General features: G+C 70.9%; 1 protein-coding gene across 1 annotated transcript; it reads right to left on the bottom strand.

Moving 5' to 3' along the window:
* Positions 1–13,841: 13,841 nt before the first annotated feature.
* SOCS3 (suppressor of cytokine signaling 3) lies at positions 13,842–16,120 on the bottom strand. The gene is made up of 2 exons (XM_068413436.1): positions 16,081–16,120; positions 13,842–15,693 (listed from the first exon to the last, which is right to left on the bottom strand). The coding sequence occupies exon 2, from the start codon at positions 15,625–15,627 to the stop codon at positions 14,998–15,000; it is 630 nt and encodes a 209-aa protein (XP_068269537.1). The 5' UTR covers positions 15,628–15,693; positions 16,081–16,120; the 3' UTR covers positions 13,842–14,997.
* Positions 16,121–16,342: the final 222 nt, after the last annotated feature.

Below are 16,342 nucleotides of genomic sequence, written 5' to 3'. Positions count from 1 at the left end.
GGGCACAACTCTGCAGCACTCGGCACCTCTCCTGGCACTTGCAGCGGGAGCAGTGGGGCAGGTGCATTCAGGTGCCCCCCTTCCCCTCGGGGGCCACGTGCTGCCCGGTCCCTGCCCGTGCACGTGCCGTGCCGCTGCCTCCCCGTGCACGCAGCCTCCCCGACGGCCCCGGTCCCGCCGCCTGCGCCACGGCCCCCGCTGTGCTGCTGCCTTCTTCCTCCCTCCGCCACGTGCCACCATGCGGCCTCGGCCCCCCAGCCCTCCGCAGAGCCCCCCGCAGCTGCCCCGGCTGCCTGCCCACACCCCTGCACGAGGGGCCTCGCCGCCGCCTCCCGCGCTGTCAGCCCCGCAGATGAGGGAGCCATAAACAGTCCTTCACGGAGACGTTTTTCACACGCGGGGCCACATGTTAACAGTTTTTCTTTATTTACTGCCTCCATTTCCTCTTTGTTCCAGGAACTTGTCCTCCAACTTCAAGCTGCTCATGATTAGGCAAAAAGGCCTCTAATCTCCCCGATCTGATTTACCGTCACTGAGAGCAGACGCTTCCCGTTACTGGCCCTGGACCTGGGAGCACGGACAGCCGAGCTCTGCCGGCTGCTGAGCCGAGCCTCTCCTCCCCAAAGCTGCCCCGCTGCACGCGCTGCCTTCCCAGCAGCTTCCCCTTCCAGTAAGCGCTGGGCAGCCCGGCCGGTCACGCCGCAGGTGAAGGGCTGGGGGGGAAGTGCAGCCGTGGGGCCCTGGAACGGGGACCCCACGGTGTCCGGGGCAGCTGCCCTGGGGCACGGCAGGCTCCGGAGCTGCTTTCCCTGCTCCCTCGGGAAGGGCCGGCTGGCTGGAGCATCCCTCGGCCGTGGCCTCCCACCCACTCACCCACCTGCTCCCGGCAGGGGTGGCCGGGTGGCCCTGGGTTGCCCCACGGTGGTGCCGGGCAGGCTGCAGCCCTGTGCCCGTCCTGGGGACAGTGCCCGTCCCGGCCGTGCCTCTTGTCTCAGCCCCTGCGAGCGCTGGTTTCAGAGACCTGAGGGGGGTGGCTTGGGATGCTGCGCAGCCCCCTCCTCGCAGCCCGGGCAGGGCTTGGGGTCTGTGGCCACACGGGGGGCTCCTTTGCTGGGAGGTGGCCACATCCTTTGCAGGACCTCGCGGCGTGGCAGGGTGTCCTCCGTGGAGCCCATCGTCCTGCCAGCCCCGTGCCTTTCCCCCGGGACTCTGGGCTGGGACCTGCCTCAGGGGTGTCCCCCCGCCGCCCCCAGCGAGTCCCCCCCCGACCACACAGGGCCCAGCACGGCCGTGGTGGGGGCTCGGTGGGGCCAGCACTGGGGCCCACGGGAGGGCTCGTGGCCACGTGCGGGGCTGGCCGAGCCAAAGCCGCAGGCGTGTGGGCAGCGGGAGGGCAGCGCCGGCGCCTGGCCAGCGGCCGGGGGGCTCGGCCAGCGGCTGGGGGGGCTCGCCTGGGGGCTCGCCCAGGGCTGGGCTGTGCCGTGGCTCCCGCGGCCACCACCTGCCAGCGCAGGCCCCACGGACCGTGCCGCCGCGGTGGGCTGAGCTCATGCTCCCGCGGTGCCTCCCCGGGGCTAAAATTAACAGCCGAGGCCGGGCCGGGGAGCGGAGCCGAGCCCAGGTCCCGGCGCGGAGGATCGGGTTTCCCCCCGCCCTCCCTGCCACAGGCCTGGCAGCCGTCGGGGCGATTCCCGGAGCCGGCCGGGCTCCCCCTGCCCGCGGCCCCACAGGCAGCCCTGAGCGGCTGCCGCCAGCCCCTGCCCGGCGCTGCACGTCCCGGCCCCCGGCCCCGGGGCTGGCCCCGACGTGTCCCCTCTGCGGGTGCCACAGGAGGGGCTGTGGGGGGCATGGTGGCCAGCGCCGGTGTGGCTGTGGCTCCTTGGCCATCGCTGTGCTGGTGCTGAGCCGCCTGCCCTCCGGCACACACGGCTGCCCCGGGGACGGGGCGGGCAGCGGGCGCTCTGGTCCCAGCCTTCCCGCAGAGCCGGGGGGCTGCGGGCCGGGCCGGGCAGGGGCTGCGGGCACAGGGCTGCCGGTGGCACAGGCGGTGCCGTGGGTGTGACTGGGGCTGGCCTGGAGGGCCCCGCGCACCATCAATCACCCCGGAGGGGTCAGAGCCACGGAGCCAAGTGATTTCCTACTGTCGGGAACCGTGGAGCGATGCCTGGAAGCGCTGGGACGTGCCAGGCTCCTGGCTCAGCCCGCGGCGGGCACAGCCAGGCCCCCCGCGCCGTGCCACGCCGCTGGGCCGTGCTGGGGTGGAGGCGGCGCTGAGGGACGGGTGCTGCCGTGTCCCGTGTCCCGTGTCCCGTGTCCCCGCGTAACGGCGCCGTTGGCGTGTCGGGCCTGGGCTCCTCGTGGCGTCCAAACGAGCCTGAGCCCAGGCAAACCCCCGACGGCCCCGCGACGGCACCGGCAGGCCCCGTTGCCCCGGTGCCCCGGTGCGGTGGCACTGCCCGGGGGTGCTCCTGCCCGGGGGTGCCGCGGAGTGCTCCGGGCAGCAGCCGGGGCGAGCCGGGAACCGCGTCCCGGCCGTGCAGGCAGCGGGCGGCGGAGCGGCCGGAGCCGGAGCCCGGCGGCCGCCCCCGGTCCCGGAGCGGAGCGGGGCTGGCGGGTCCCCCCGTCCCCAACCTGCCGGGGCTGCCCGTGTGACCCCTCCCTCCGCCGGCAACAACTTTTCCAGTAAAACCCCCGCCGCGATCCCGGCTTCCCGACAGACCCGCCCCTCGCCCGGCCGCCGGGGGGGCGCGGGCCACCCTTAACCCTTCCCGGCCCGGCCCCGTGGCCGCCGGGGCCCCCCGCGCTGCCCGGCCGGTGGCTCCGAGCCCGGGGCCGGGCGCCCCGCGGAGCCGCGCAGGGGGGTCCTGCCGCCCGCCCCGGGCCAGCGCTGCAGCCGCTCCCCGGGGGCTCCGGGGGGGTCCGGGGGTGTCCCGGGGGAGCGGGATGACCGTGCTAAAGCAGCCTGACCCCCGTGCACGGGGGAGGTGGGTGGGAGAGAGCTGACACGGACCCCGGCCCCGGGAGGCCTCTGCGCCCGCACCCTGCCCCGGTGGGGTCCGGCCGCGCCGCGGGAAGGGACCCCCGAGCTCGCCGTGCCCGCGGCGCAGCAGCGTCCTCCTCAAGGTGCAGCTGAGGCAGAGGGAGCCAGGACTGAACCCCGCTGCGGGGCAGAAGGAGCATCCCCAGTGCCAAGGAGGTGGAGAATGGTCTGGGAAAAAAGCCCCTCTCCGAGGGGGACCCCAGCACGGCCCCTGGGGCTGCGGGCAGAGGGGCAGCCGGGGGGTGGGTCCCCAGGCAGGACGGGGTCCTGTCTGTCCCCGGACGAGCAGGAGTGATGTGCTGTGTGGGGCTGGGAGCTGGCTCACGGGGCGTGTGCCCACGGGTGGGCCTGTCCTCGGCTCCAAGGTGCGGGTCCCTGGGCGGAGGTGTGGTGGGTGGCCGGGCTGCTCGAGGAGGACAGGGAGAGGAGCCCACAGCCCGCGGGTGGTGAGGAAGGGCAAACTGCCACCGTGTTCTCGGTGGATGGGACTCGGTGGCCTGTGCTGCGTGTGGGCAGGTTGGAGTTAGAGCCACGGGACGTGCCCTGCGGCGAGGAGGGGTGCAGGGGGCCAGGCAGGTCCCCTGGCTCCTGAGCCCCCGTGCTGGGAGCAGCTCTCAGGGGTACTGAGAGCACCGATGGTGGCGACAGCTCCGGGCTGGGTGCTCTGCCGGGTCAATAGCCCTTCCCCAGAGCCCCCCGGGGCTGCTCCTGCCGGGTGGGCAGAGCTGGGGCTGGCCGGGCACTGGGAACTGGGGCTCCGTGCCGAGATCTGTGCCGGGCCGCCCCTGGCCGTGCCCTGCCTGCCGCCAGCCCTGGCCCCACGCTGGCTGCTGCACTGGCAGAGCCAGGGCTGAGGTAAGTGCTGTAATTGTTTTCTCTGTGGCCCGAGATGAATAATTGAGAGGTCTTTGAGGAGAATTAATTAGCCCGTTTATTGGCAGTAAATGCTTTTCTCCAGATGATGAAATAGATCCCGAGCCACACGTGGGGCAGGCAGATGCAGGGCGCTGAGGCTGCTCCGGAGCTCGCCGGTGCCACGTCCGCGGGCCAGCCGTGCCGGTGCCCCGTGCCCACGGTGGGGCTGGCATGCTGGCGCCAGCTCCCACGGCCTCCCGGCAGCTCCGTGTGCCCGGAGGTCGCTGCACCTACAGCCAGCGCTTTGTGCGGGGAACCCAGCGTGGGTGGGAGCAGGGGGCACCGAGGGGTGGTCAGGATCCTGCCCCAGCCCCACGCAGAAGCTCCTACCACGCTGCTCTGTGCAGGGTGGAGTGGTGAATCCCTCTGGGACAGCCCCGGCTGGCCCTGGCAGAGCTCTGCCCCGTGGCATGGCGTGGCACAGCACAGGGGGCTGGCTGGTGGCCCTGGGCAGAGGGACAGGAGCGAGCCACGAAGCCCCTCTGCTGCCTGAAGCCGTCAGCTGAGCAGTTCTGCCCTTCTGCGCCAGCCCTCGGTCACCCATCGCTGGCACCCTGGTGTCCCTGTGTCCCCATCGGTTACTAGTGCCGCTGTGGTGGTGCAAGGGGTGCAGACCCCGGCGCTGCGGCGTGGAAGTCCTCTGCCCCCCACCGTGCCCCCGTGGCTCCCCGCTCCCTCCCGGCTCACAGCCCGTCCTGGGGGCTCCCTCCCTGTGCAGACCCCGCTATGTCCCCTTGCGTCTCCTTCCTCGTGGCTGCCAAGGTGGTGCCAGCTTGGGGCTTGTGGCCTCCACCTCCTCCTCCTCCTCCCCTGGGCGTGCGGGGAAGGGCCCTGTATGGCCAGAAATGCTTAAACAAGGATTTCCTTGTTGCTGCACGAGCTGTTTGCCTTGCTCCCAGGCCAGCCGTTAATGAGGTTTGGCAGGAGGCACCGGCAGCCCCGGCCATCGGATTTCTATAAATCAACCTGGTGCTGATGCGTGGGGCGCGCTGGGATGGAGCTGCTCAGCCCCGGGGCGCTGGGATGGAGCTGCTCAGCCCCGGGGTGCTGGGATGGAGCTGCTCAGCCCCGGGGTGCTGGGATGGAGCTGCTCGGCCCCGGGGCGCTGGGATGGAGCTGCTCAGCCCTGGGGTGTGGAGCCGCAGCCCGGGGTCTTGCCGTTGCTGCCCGCAGTGGGAGGGGGCCGCGTGCGGCCGTCCCAGCCTTCGGGGCTGGGGTCACTCTGCAACACTGAGGCGTGAACGTCCCTCCTGGCTTTGGGGCGGTTGGATGAGCTGCTCCCGGGTTCGGGGCAGGCTGGGCTTGGCCCCGTGGGGGCCGTGGGAGCCCCTCTGGGCGAGGAGCGGCTCCTGGGGGAGTCACAGGCAGCGCCCGGGCGTGGAGCATCCTGGCAGGGCCGAGGGGGCCGAGGGGGCCGTGGCTGCTTCCCAGCAGGCAGGTCCGAGTGGCCCCTCCGGCTGTTTGTTTCCAGGAAAGGCAGAAAGTGTAAAGCAAAATAAAGCAGTTTCCCACAGCTGAGGTCCTGCCCTGCCCTGATCGGTCCCTACACACCCCCCCCACTTCCCCCAGACCCCGAGAGGCTGCTGCAGGGGCGGCTTTGCCCCTCTGCCTGCCCTGCCTCGGTGGGGGGCCGTGGCTGTGCCCCCGCACGCCGCACCCCGGGGCAGCCGCAGCCATGCAAAACAGGGCAGGCAAATCACCCTCTGGGAAGCATCGCCGCAGCTGTGGCTGGTGGCTACTGCACGGCAGCTGGCCACTGCCGGGAAGCAGCCGTGGTGGCAGCGCCCGCACGTGGCCCATGGCACCGAAGCTGCCCGTGACAGACGTGCCCCGTGGCCGCTGGCACCGGGAGGCTGCGAAGGCTGCGGGGTCGGTGGGGCTGCGGCGTGGGGAGGCCATCGCCGAGGGACGTCGCAGCGGGATGCTGCAGAGCGCGGGGCCACGCTGGGTCCGTGGCCGGAGCCGCGGCGGGCTGGGCTGGGCACGGGGCAGGGCAGCCCCCGGCCCCCTCTCCCGCAAAGCTGCGGGGACAGAGGCGAGGCTGCACCAGGCGCTGGCGTGGGGAAGAGCCGCCGGTCTCAAAGGTGACGTTTCAGTTCCTGCTCTGAGTGTGTTTCCCCCCCGATCGAGAAACCCCCCTGCTCTCGCTCTGAAGGAGCGTTTCTGCTGCGTGTGGAAACCGAGAGAAACCCCAGCCCGGCCCGGTCCCGCCGACCGGCCGGGCTCCCGTGGGGTCACGCTGCCTGCCGGGAAAGCCCCAGCCCCCAGCCCCATCCCCACCTCCCTCCGCCTCCCCATGCCAGGGCAGCCCCGGGGCCGGTGGTGGCCCCCCCGGTCAGCAGTGTCCCCCTGCAGTGACCCCGCAGCACGATGGCACAGGGATGGCGGCGGGGGCAGCGGGCGGGTGTCTGCCAGGAGCTGCCCCTCCACCCCGCTGGCACCCCCCACTCTGCTCCTGGCGGTCTGGGGTGCTCCAGTGCTGACGGGTGGGACGTGCCCGGTCGGGGCAGAGGGAAGATGCTGCTGCTGACTCTGTGCGTCCCCTCCGTCGGCACCTGCTTGTGTGCGAGCGCAGCTGGGGGCTCTGAGCCGTGTCCGACTGCCGCAGCGAGAGCCCACGGTGGCACAGGTGGCACCGGCGGGCCCATGGCCCCACGGGATCCGCTCCTGGCCGCGGGCAGGGACCCTCCGCGCCGGGGTGCCCGCGCCTGCGCCCCTCGGCAGCTGCTGCAGGCCGGGGCCGGGGCTGGGAACAGGAACCCCGCGGGAGGTTGTGCAAGGAGGAGGGACGCGCTCGGCCGGGAGGGCACGCGGCCGCGGCGAGGCCGTGTCGAAATTCCACGCTCTTACAGAAACCTCCCTGGGCAGAATTCCTGACAGGGGTGATTCATCCCCCGCTGGAAGCGATGACTTCGCCTCGCCAGTAAAACCCTCTCCAGCCCTGCAGGCGAAAGGGGCGGTGGGCGCCGCTGCGCCCTCACCACCGCCAGCACCCGCCGTGGGGCCACCGGGCAGCCCCGAGCCCCGCGGGCAGCGCTGGTGGCCATGGCCCGGGGTGCCAGGTGCACCGAGGAGGGCCGGGGGCTGCGGGGGGCTGAGTGCTGGGGGCAGCGGGGTGCTGAGGCCCAGGGGCAGCGGGGCGGTGGGCGCCGAGCGCAGAATTGACTCCGTGGCTCCCGTTCCCGCGGGGTCTCCGCTGCCCCGGCTGCCGCCCGACCCCGGTAGCTTTGGGGGTGCCTTGGGGGGCCCGTCCCCGCCGGCGAGGGCACGCGGGACGGCCCTTCCAGGAAGCGCTGCGAGGGCAGCCAGGCTGCAGAGTTCCCGACAGCAGCTCTGGTTTTAATAACAGCAGATCAATGGATGCCCGATTCCGGCCAGAGCAACTCCTGCGCCGCCTTCCCCGGCCTCCCCCGGCGGTGGCTTCCCCACGGGGCAGGAACCACCGGGATGGGAGCCCCGACCCTGGCGTGCCCATGGCCCGTGGCCCCTGCCTGCCCTGCCTGCTTCACCCGCCCCGGCACGCTGCCTGCCCCCCAGCCCTGCCCGCCCTGGAGGGGACGGGGGGACGGGGGTCCCTGCTGCCCCTGCCCACCCCATGCAGGTGCTGCTGCCCCGGCCGGGCGTTCCCGGCTGCCCCCCGCCGCTCACCTCCCCCAGCCCCGCGCCGTGATTCAGCCCCCCCTTCCCCGCGGGGTTTGCACAAACCTCCCCGCTCGCTTTGTGCTTGTTTTGAGAACAGATTAGTCATGGCTCTGAGCTGGCTTCCAGCAAACGGCACAACAGCACCATGGAAAAACGAGAACAGCAAAGTGATGACTCAGCAGGGCTCACGCTCCCGTCCCTTGGGTGCCAACTGTCCCCTGCTCCCGCGTGGCCCCGGGCACCGGCAGGGACCACCCGGCGGGTTCGGCAGCCGGGCCAGGACGGGTGGGCGATGCGGGGCAGGAGGGCGCGGGGCAGCGCCTGCCTGGACGCAGCAATGGGCGACCAGGGGCTGGGGAGGGGCTGGCGGGGTGGGACGCCGGGTCCTCGGGGTCCTGGGGGTGATGGGCCCTCGAGCGCAGCCTGTGCCCTGTCCCCGAGCCCCCTCCTGCGCCCAGCGAGTGGGGGGTCCCCTCTGCCCCGCCAGCACCTCACTCCCCACTGCTGGAGCATCCTGCCACTGGCAGCTCCCACCCAACGCCCCGGCAAGGCTGTGCGGGCACGGGGGCTGCCGCGGCACGGAGAGGCTGCTGGGCCCCTGCTGGATGGCATCCCCGCTCCCCGGAGCTGCAGGGCTGGGGATCCCCGGGCACCCCTGGGCACCGGGGCCCTCCCAGCTGGCACCTGCACACGGGGCCGTGCCGGTGACGGGAACTCCTGGGGCGGGCCCTTACCGTACCTCACACCTCGCTCTGCAGCCCTTTCTGGCCCTGCCTTGGCCGGCTGCCCGGCGGCACGGCGCTGCCAAGCCTCCGTGCCAGGTGGCTTATTGTGATCCCATGGCGCTGGACACCAACCCGCGCCGGCTGCCAAGGATGAACAATGCGATTGCTGGAATTACCGTAAAGTGCTCCCATCCCCGCGCGCTCGATGCCGGGATGGGGCCCTTGGGTCCTCCTAGGGAACATCTGCTCCAGCTGTGCCCGCTGCCGGCTGCACGCCCCGTCCTCACCCAGCACCAACGCGCCCTGGGAGCCTGGGACAGGGACGGGCACAGCCCACCCGGCTCACGGGGACCTTTGGGTCCCCTGGCACAGTGTGCTGGTGGGGAGGGGTGTCCTGGTTCCATGGGGATAAAATTATAGACTCCCTTTTCTGTTCCGTGGTGTTTCAGTGTGTGCCCAGCTGTGGCTGGTGGTCGAGGCCATCACCAGTTAACCCGGGGCAGCTGCCCCAGGCTGGCCCAGGTGTGTTCTATGGCATTAACGTCAGGTCACTATAAATGGGGAAGCTGCTGGGGATGGGGGTCTTTGCTCTGCTCTCCATCCATCCTTCTCCTCAGCGGTTACTATTCCTGGAGGGACTTGCCACCACGCTATGAGCTAAGTGTAATTTTGTATTAGTATTGATGTTGGTTTTGTTATTTTATTCAATCTGTTTAAATTTTAACCCACAAGTCTCCCTCCTTTTACCAATTCCCTTTCTCAGCTGGGGAGGGGTCTTGGGTGACAGAACAACTGGTTGGTGTTCAGCCCTGGGTGTGGGCAGCAGCAGCCGCAGCCCCGCAGACGCAGGGTCCCCTGTCCCCAGCCACGTGTGTGGCGTTGCCTGCGCCGGGGCCAGGGCTGATGCGAGGCCAAGGGATGCTCCAGGGCTGGGGTTTGGCACCTGCCCGCGGCTGCTCTGCCAGGGTCATCCGAGGACTCGGTGCTGGGCAAACACACCCAAGGCAGCTGGCAGCCCGCTGCCCGGAGCGCCCGTGGGAACCTCCCGTGACGCGCCGCCGGCGTGCCCGTGCCCAGCGGTGACCGCAGCGGGCGCCTCGCCGCTCCCCGCGAATGCGGGGCAGGAGTTGTGTGGGTGCTGGCCGGGGAGTGGGAGCTGGCTGACCCCAGGGAGGGCGCAGGATGGGGTCTGCCCGTGTGCCAGCCCCTCTGCCCGCCTGGGCAGCGCTTGGCAGTGGGACCCTCTGGCGCTGGGGCTGCAGGATGGGGCCCACCGCCCTCTGCCCACCCGGCGCGGCCGGCGCTGGGCTGCTGCTCCCCCCGCCTTGGCCGTGTGCCCGGGCCGGGGGGGCCGGGCTGCCATTGCCACAGCAACGCCGCTGTGTTTGAAACCTTCCTCTCAAATGTCAAGACTTTCTTCGGTCTCCAGCTGCTGCTGCCGGGATGAAAACTTCCTCCCGAGCCGTGGAAACGCTCCGGGGGGGTTTTCCGCGTGGGCAGCGAGAGCTCTGCCCCGCGCCGCGGTCGCAGGGTGCGGGACCGAGCCCCGGGCAGGGGCTGCGGGGCGGTGGGAGAGGCTGCGCCCCCGCAGGGACCCGTGGGGAGGGTGAAGGGTCTGCGGTGGTGGCTGGCAGGGAGGGCAGCGGGACCCCCGGCGTGGCCAGCGGGCGAGGGGGAGCGGCGAGCCGGCGGCTGTGGCTGCCGGGGGGGGCCGGGGCCGGGGCAGCGCAGCCGCGGGGCCGCTGATGGAAGGGGTGAGGAATCCGCAGCTGCCCCCCCCGCGCTGGCCGGGGCCGCAGCAACACCGCGGGGTTTCCATGGGGACGTACACAGGCTCCGGGCTCGTCCGCATCCCGAAACACACCCTGTCCCGGCCGGGGGTTCCGCTGCTGCCCCGCGCCTGCCCGGGGCCGGAGGAGCCGGGGGCTGAGCCAGGCACTGGGCGAGGGGGCTCAGGGCAGCCCCTGCGGCTCCCCTCCTCTGCCTCCTCCGCGCCAGCGGTGGGACGGGGCCAGGGACCTCGTGCCCCACCACAGGGCCGTGCTGCGTGTCCCTGCCCGGGCAGAGGGGCAAGACAAGGGGATGCCGCAGGACCGGGGGCTCCCACGGGCCCCGGGGACGGCGAGCTGCAGGGCTGCGCAGCCCCGCTCCCCCTCCAGCGCAGGGGGCCACCACCTGCCCCCACCCCGCAGCCGGTGCCAGCCCCGGGCTGTGCCGCAGAGCCTGGGCTCGTGCTTCCCGGCAGCGCTGGGGAGCAGATGTCGCGGTCCCCGTTCCCAGGCGTCCCCGTGGCCCCATGGCCATGTAAGGAGCAGGTGGTGCCATTTACAGTAAGTCCCCGGCTGCTGCACGGCCCTTTCCTGCATCCTACTGGGAAACGCGGCGCTGGATGTGGGAACGTGCTGGTGCTGCGGAGCGGGGCGGGAGGAAGTGCGTGAGGGCTGTGCCGGGACGTCGGGGTGTTTGTGGTGGGCTCCCCGCCCGGCTCTGCCGCCCCGGCGGTGCTGCCGCTCACTGCCACCTTCCTCAGGGTGCCAGGACAGGAGAGGCTGGCAGGTGACCGGCCCCTTGGGTGACAGCCCGGCCAGCCCAGGGGGACACCCCAAGGGTGCCTCACGTGGCGTCACCTCCCTCCCGCTGGGGGCTGTGGGTCATGCCCGGCCCCCCAGCTGGCCTGTGCCATGGGCTCTCTCGGGTGGGCTGGTGCCCGCACTGCAGCCTGCCCTGCCTGCGCATGGCTCTGGGTGGGACAAGAGTGCCCCAGGCAGAGGGTCCCCTCCTGGCACTGCCGCTGCTCCGGCGAGGGGACGGAGCGGTTCCCCCTCCACACGCCATCAGCTGGGGCTGGCTGCTGGTCCCGGTGCGGGGCTGGGGTGCCCTCGTGGATCTGTCTTACTCCCCAGGGATGGCCCCTGCCTGTGCCCGGCCGGGGTACCCACAGCCGAGCCCCCCGGGTGCCGCGCCGGGGGCTGTCTGCGGCGGCGGTCGCCAGCTGCGGTTGTTTCCTGTTGTTGGGGCTGCAGATGCCGGTACGCTCCAGAGCGGGTTTCCTGCACCCCCTGACCCCGCAGGGTTCGTGTTCGCCATCCTGGAGGACGCTTCCTTCTCGTGCCAGTAACGGGCTGGCAGCGTGATGGGAAGCGCCGGCGGCTGCTCTGTGCCCCTCACGGGAGGCCAGGCTGGGGCAGGGCGGGGGTCCCGGGGGCAGCTGCCTGTCCCTGCCCAGCTGCCCTCCTGCACCCAGCACCTCAGCGGGCTCTCGTGTGGCCCTGTTCGCTCTCGCCCGGCCACGGTGGAGGAGGTGGTGGCACTGGGGACAGGCTGTGCTGGTGGCTGCGGGGAGTCCTGCTGGTTTTGCTCCCGCTCTGCCTGGAGAGGGGAGCGAGGCAGACGTCCCCCCACCCTGGCACGGTGCTGTGCCAGTGCTGTCACCAGTGTCTACACCTAGTCCATCCCAGGGCTGGTGCGGCACAGCGAGGAGACTGGGCGCCCTGCTTGGCTGCTGGGTTGCCTGGCTTGGCTCACTGTGGCCGCCTCTGTGCTCGCTGCCAGCTGGTCCTCAGGCTGCCCTGAGCCCCTCTCTGGGGATGCCAGCCCATGCCCCCCGTGCTCCTGGCCAGGCAGGTGGGAGCTGGGGCCTCAGGGTGAGCAGGGCTGCGGTGTCCCCTGCTCGGCGCCGGCTCGGCGGGCAGCCCGGCCCCAGGAGACACGGGATGGGGGGAGCTGCAGGACCGCGGTGTCCCAGCCCCGCTCCTGGCCCCCTGCACTTGTGCCCCATTTCCCGTCCGGCTCCCGGCGCTGCCACGCGGTGACAGGCTCTGATCAGCGCCGAGGACACCTTCCCGTCCAGGAAGCCCCTGCGGGGGTGAGCTCAGCCAGCCCTGGGGCAGAGGGGAACTGGTTGCCCGTGACATGCTGGATCGGCCGCTTACGAAACGCGGGGCCAAGTCCGCTTGGCTTTTCTGGGGAAGGCGAGAGGTTTGTGAAACCTTCGGCAGGGATTTGCCCGCCCGCCACCGCGTCACTGCTGCCGCGAGGTTGGGTTTATTCCAAGAAACCCGCGGAGCTTCCCGGACTCTCGACTCAGCAGCGGGTTGCAGCATCACCGTGGCCCTGAGCAGGAGGGAAGAGGCCCCCCGCGAACGGCTGCTGGGGGACCCTGTTCCCATCCCCTGCTGTGCCTTGTTCTGCCCAAGAGCTGCGATGCTCTGGGTACCTCAGGTCCCTCCCCAGGTCCTGCGAGCGCCGTGGGGGGCTGCTGTGCCCCATGGTGCTGCTCCCACCCCATGCCCTGACACAGAGCCGGGAGTCACCGGTGCTGCTGGGAGCCCTGACGTCGGGGATGTGCCTCGGCAGGGCCTGGCGGGCGGCCACCCGTGCGCATGGACATTCCTCGCATAGCTCCGGCGGGTGCCCGGGCAGGCTGCGCGGCGCTTCCTGGCAGCCCCGGAGAGCAGCACCAAAATAGTCGCTGGGACCGTGCCTGTGGCCCGAGCGGGCGCATTCACCATCCCTCTGCTCCGGGGCGATTCCTAAGGGAAGGCTTTTCCCAGCAGTCCGGGTTCCCTGGGCAGGGGCACGGGGCACGATGCCTGGCATGATGCCCACAGTGCAGGGCTGGGGGTGCTGTGAAGCACAGGGTGCCTGGGCACAGCCTGCTCCTCGCTGCTGGGGGCTCTGCGGGGTTGCAGGGGACCGGCCCCCTCCCAGGAGTTTCCCCTGTGCCCCCTGGATGCAGCTTTCGAGCCAGGCATCGCACTCCCCTCCGGGCAGCCAGAGCCCTGGGTTTGTGCCCACCCTCACGGCCGGTGCCTCTGCGGGAGGTGAGAGTAGGGGGCAGGTGCTGCTGGGGGCTGGGAGACCCGCAGGGGAAATCCTCTCCCTCCTCCTTCTCCCACACCCTTCCTTGGGCATCTGCTCGGGCCAGGCTGGGGACAGATCTTCTAACTCTGTGCCGAGGGGGTAAGCAGGACCCCGGCCTCCCTGCTGAACCCCCTCCCCTGCGCCTGCAGCGGAAGCTCCATGACCCCCCTTCTAACCCCGTCCCTCTCCGTGCCCTGTTCCTGGAGCTCTTCACCTCCACCTTCCCCTCCCGCAACGGGGCTGGGAGGCAGGACAGGCTCGCTCCAGAGCGGGGCTGTGCCACGGGCCAGTCTTGGCCACCGAGTTGGCTCCTCCATGCCCAGGGCAAGGGGCCGTGTCCCACACGCCAGGGACGGTTCGTGGCTGCACCACGTGCCTGGAGCAGGTCCGGTCCCGGCAGCGCCTCGTGGGGCTCGGGGGTACCGGGGCAGCTCTTACGCACGCCGGGCTGTGCGTCACGGCGGCGGGATCACCCCGGCACGGAGCGGCTCCGGGAAGCCGGCGCTTACGTGGTGTAAACACCATCCCGGTGTCGCAGCGAGGGCAGCGGCCGGGGAGGGACGTGCGTCACGCCGGGGGGCCTGAGCGGCCTCGGGGGTGCGAGGCAGAAAACAAACCAGATCCGAGGGTTTTTTTTCCTTAAAAAATAGTGCTCTTTATTATAAATTATGGAAACATTTCCTTTCTGAATATAAATATAAATATGTGCAAAGTTTCATCTGAGTTTTGTTTTGGTTGAATTTTCAAGCATGGTTTTGCTCAGCCCTCGAGGCTGGAGGTGAAGATGGAATCTTTATAAAAGACAGTGATTCACGTTGGCCTGTAAACATCCCTTTGGTTAAAAAAAAACACAAAAACCAAACAAACCAAAATAAAGCCAGAAAAACCCAACCGCTTCTCTGGGCGGACGCAGAAAAGCACTCACAGACGCCGCGCTCCGGGGGATCCTCCCGCCGTGCTCCCGTGGGGATCGGTGCTCCTCGGAGCGGGTGGCCAGGGTCTGCGGGAGCGGCCGGGCAGAGGTGGGGTGCAACACTCGGGGCTAACGGTCCGGCGGCAGCACCGTGTCCCGGGGTGCTCCTCGCAGACACGGCAGTGTCGGGACACGCTGTTCCCCCTCTGGTTTCGCGGCGCGTCACCGGGACCGTTATCGCGCGGCGTCACCAAACGATGTGCAGTAACCCGGACCGCGGGGCACGGAGAATATTAAGGCTTAGTCCCCTGGAAAATGGCAACGAGGGGAAAAAGGCAGCGACCTCCCCATCTGGGGCCTGGTGTGGAAGGAGCTTCCACCCACGAGGAGGCAGCAAGAGGTAAAGTACAGTACGGGCAAAAACACCTTCCCCTTAAAACCGAGGAAAGCGATGAGGCACGAGCGGGACTCCAGTGCTTTCCGTTCTCTGCTGGCAGAAGGGGGGTCTCGCCAGGACGCCCCCAGGTGTGGTCCCGCTGCGGTGGCGGGGCTGCGGCTGTCGGGGCGCACGTCCCCCGGTGTGGCGGGTGCCGTCCTGGCTGCCCGAGCCCGCGGGGGCTTTGCCGACGGGCTCTCCCTGGCCGCGACGGGGAGGCCCCCGCGCTGGGCGCGCTGTAACATCCACAGTCCGACCAGAGCAGTCTCCTTCCCCACGGAGAGGGAGTGTCACGCTTCCTCGGGGGTCCCCCAGCACAAAGGGCAGATTTGTGCCCCAGTCCCCCTCCTCTCCTTCCCAGAGGGAGAGGCTGGGCGTGCCCTGCGAGTCCCCGCGCCGGGGGGACGTTGTGCCTGTCCCCTGCTCTTGTGCTTGTAGCGTGTAACCTCGCTCCGCCGGCCCCTTAGAGGGGGGCATCGTACTGGTCCAGGAACTCCTTGATGGGAGCCGGCAGCTGAGTCATCTTCTCGTAGGAGTCCAGGTGCCCGTTCACGGTCTTGCGGCAGAGGTGCTGCAGCGTGGAGACGCTGGAGGAGAGCGGGCGGCTCAGCACCAGGGGGATCTTCTCGCCGCCCGAGTAGATGTAGTAGGTGCGCTTGGGGTGCAGGGTCGCCCCCGGCTGCTCGGGCACGGCGCAGGGCGCGGGCGGCATGTAGTGATGTACCAGCTTGAGCACGCAGTCGAAGCGCGGCACGGGCTGGCTGCTGCGAGGGTCGCTCTGCAGGGAGAAGCTGCCGCCCTCGCACTGGATGCGCAGGTTCTTGGTGCCCGACTCCGTCTTGACGCTGAGGGTGAAGAAGTGCCGCTGGTCCGAGCTGTCCCTGATGAGGAAGGTGCCGGCGGGCTCGGCGCTCAGCAGCAGGTTGGCCTCGCCGCCCGTCACCGTGCTCCAGTAGAAGCCGCTCTCCTGCAGCTTGCGCACGGTGTTCACCACCAGCTGGTACTCGCTCTTGGAGCTGAACGTCTTGAGGCGCAGGCTGGTGTCGAGGGGGCGGCTCATCCCGGCGGCGGGGAACTTGCTGTGGGTGACCATGGCGCAGGGAGCCAGCTTTGCGCGCTCGGCTGCTGCTGCCGCGAGCAGCGGCTGCTACACCATCACCTGCGGCAGAGACGGCGGTGAGCCGCGGCACCCCCGGTCCCCGGCCCCCCCTGCCCGGGGGCACCGGCATCCCCGGTCCTCTGCTATTGCCCCCCCCCGGGGGCCACCGGCATCCCCCGACCCCGGCTGTCCCCTCGCCGGGGGGCACCGGCATCCCCCGACCCCGGCTATTGCCCTGCCAGGGCACAGGCACCCCCGGCTGTCCCTCTCCCCGGGGGGCACCGGGATCCCCAGCCCCCGGCTGTCCCCTCGCCGCGGAGCACCGGCTCCGCTGGCTCCCGACTATCTCCCTCCGGGGGGGCACCGGCATCCCCGGTGCCCGGCTGTCCCTCCCCACGGGACGCCCCGGTCCCCGTCCCCCCCGTCCCGTCGCGGGCAGCGCCGTACCTGGGGCGCGGGTACCGGGGCCGGTGTCGGCGGGCGGCGGCGGCGGAGCTGCCGGGGCCGCCCGGGGAGGCCTCTTATAGCGGGCGCAGAGCCCGCCCTCGGGTTCCTGGAACTGCTCGGCTTCTTGTAACGCCGCCGGCCCTCCCGCCGCCCCGCCCGGCCCGGCCCGCCCCGGCGCGCCGCCAGCCGCCGCCGGCCCATTCCGGGCAGCGCGGCCGCCCCCCCGCCCCTGCGCGCTCTTTCCTTCTAAGAAGAGGAGAGT

The sequence above is a fragment of the Nyctibius grandis genome, chromosome 15 (assembly GCF_013368605.1).
Source record: "Nyctibius grandis isolate bNycGra1 chromosome 15, bNycGra1.pri, whole genome shotgun sequence".
Classification (NCBI taxonomy): domain Eukaryota; kingdom Metazoa; phylum Chordata; class Aves; order Nyctibiiformes; family Nyctibiidae; genus Nyctibius; species Nyctibius grandis.
This window is presented reverse-complemented; position numbering and strand designations above follow the sequence as displayed.

Bases quoted from the DNA above. Each gene is read 5' to 3' on its own strand.
- SOCS3 (XM_068413436.1), bottom strand. From the start codon at position 15,627: ATGGTCACCCACAGCAAGTTCCCCGCCGCCGGGATGAGCCGCCCCCTC.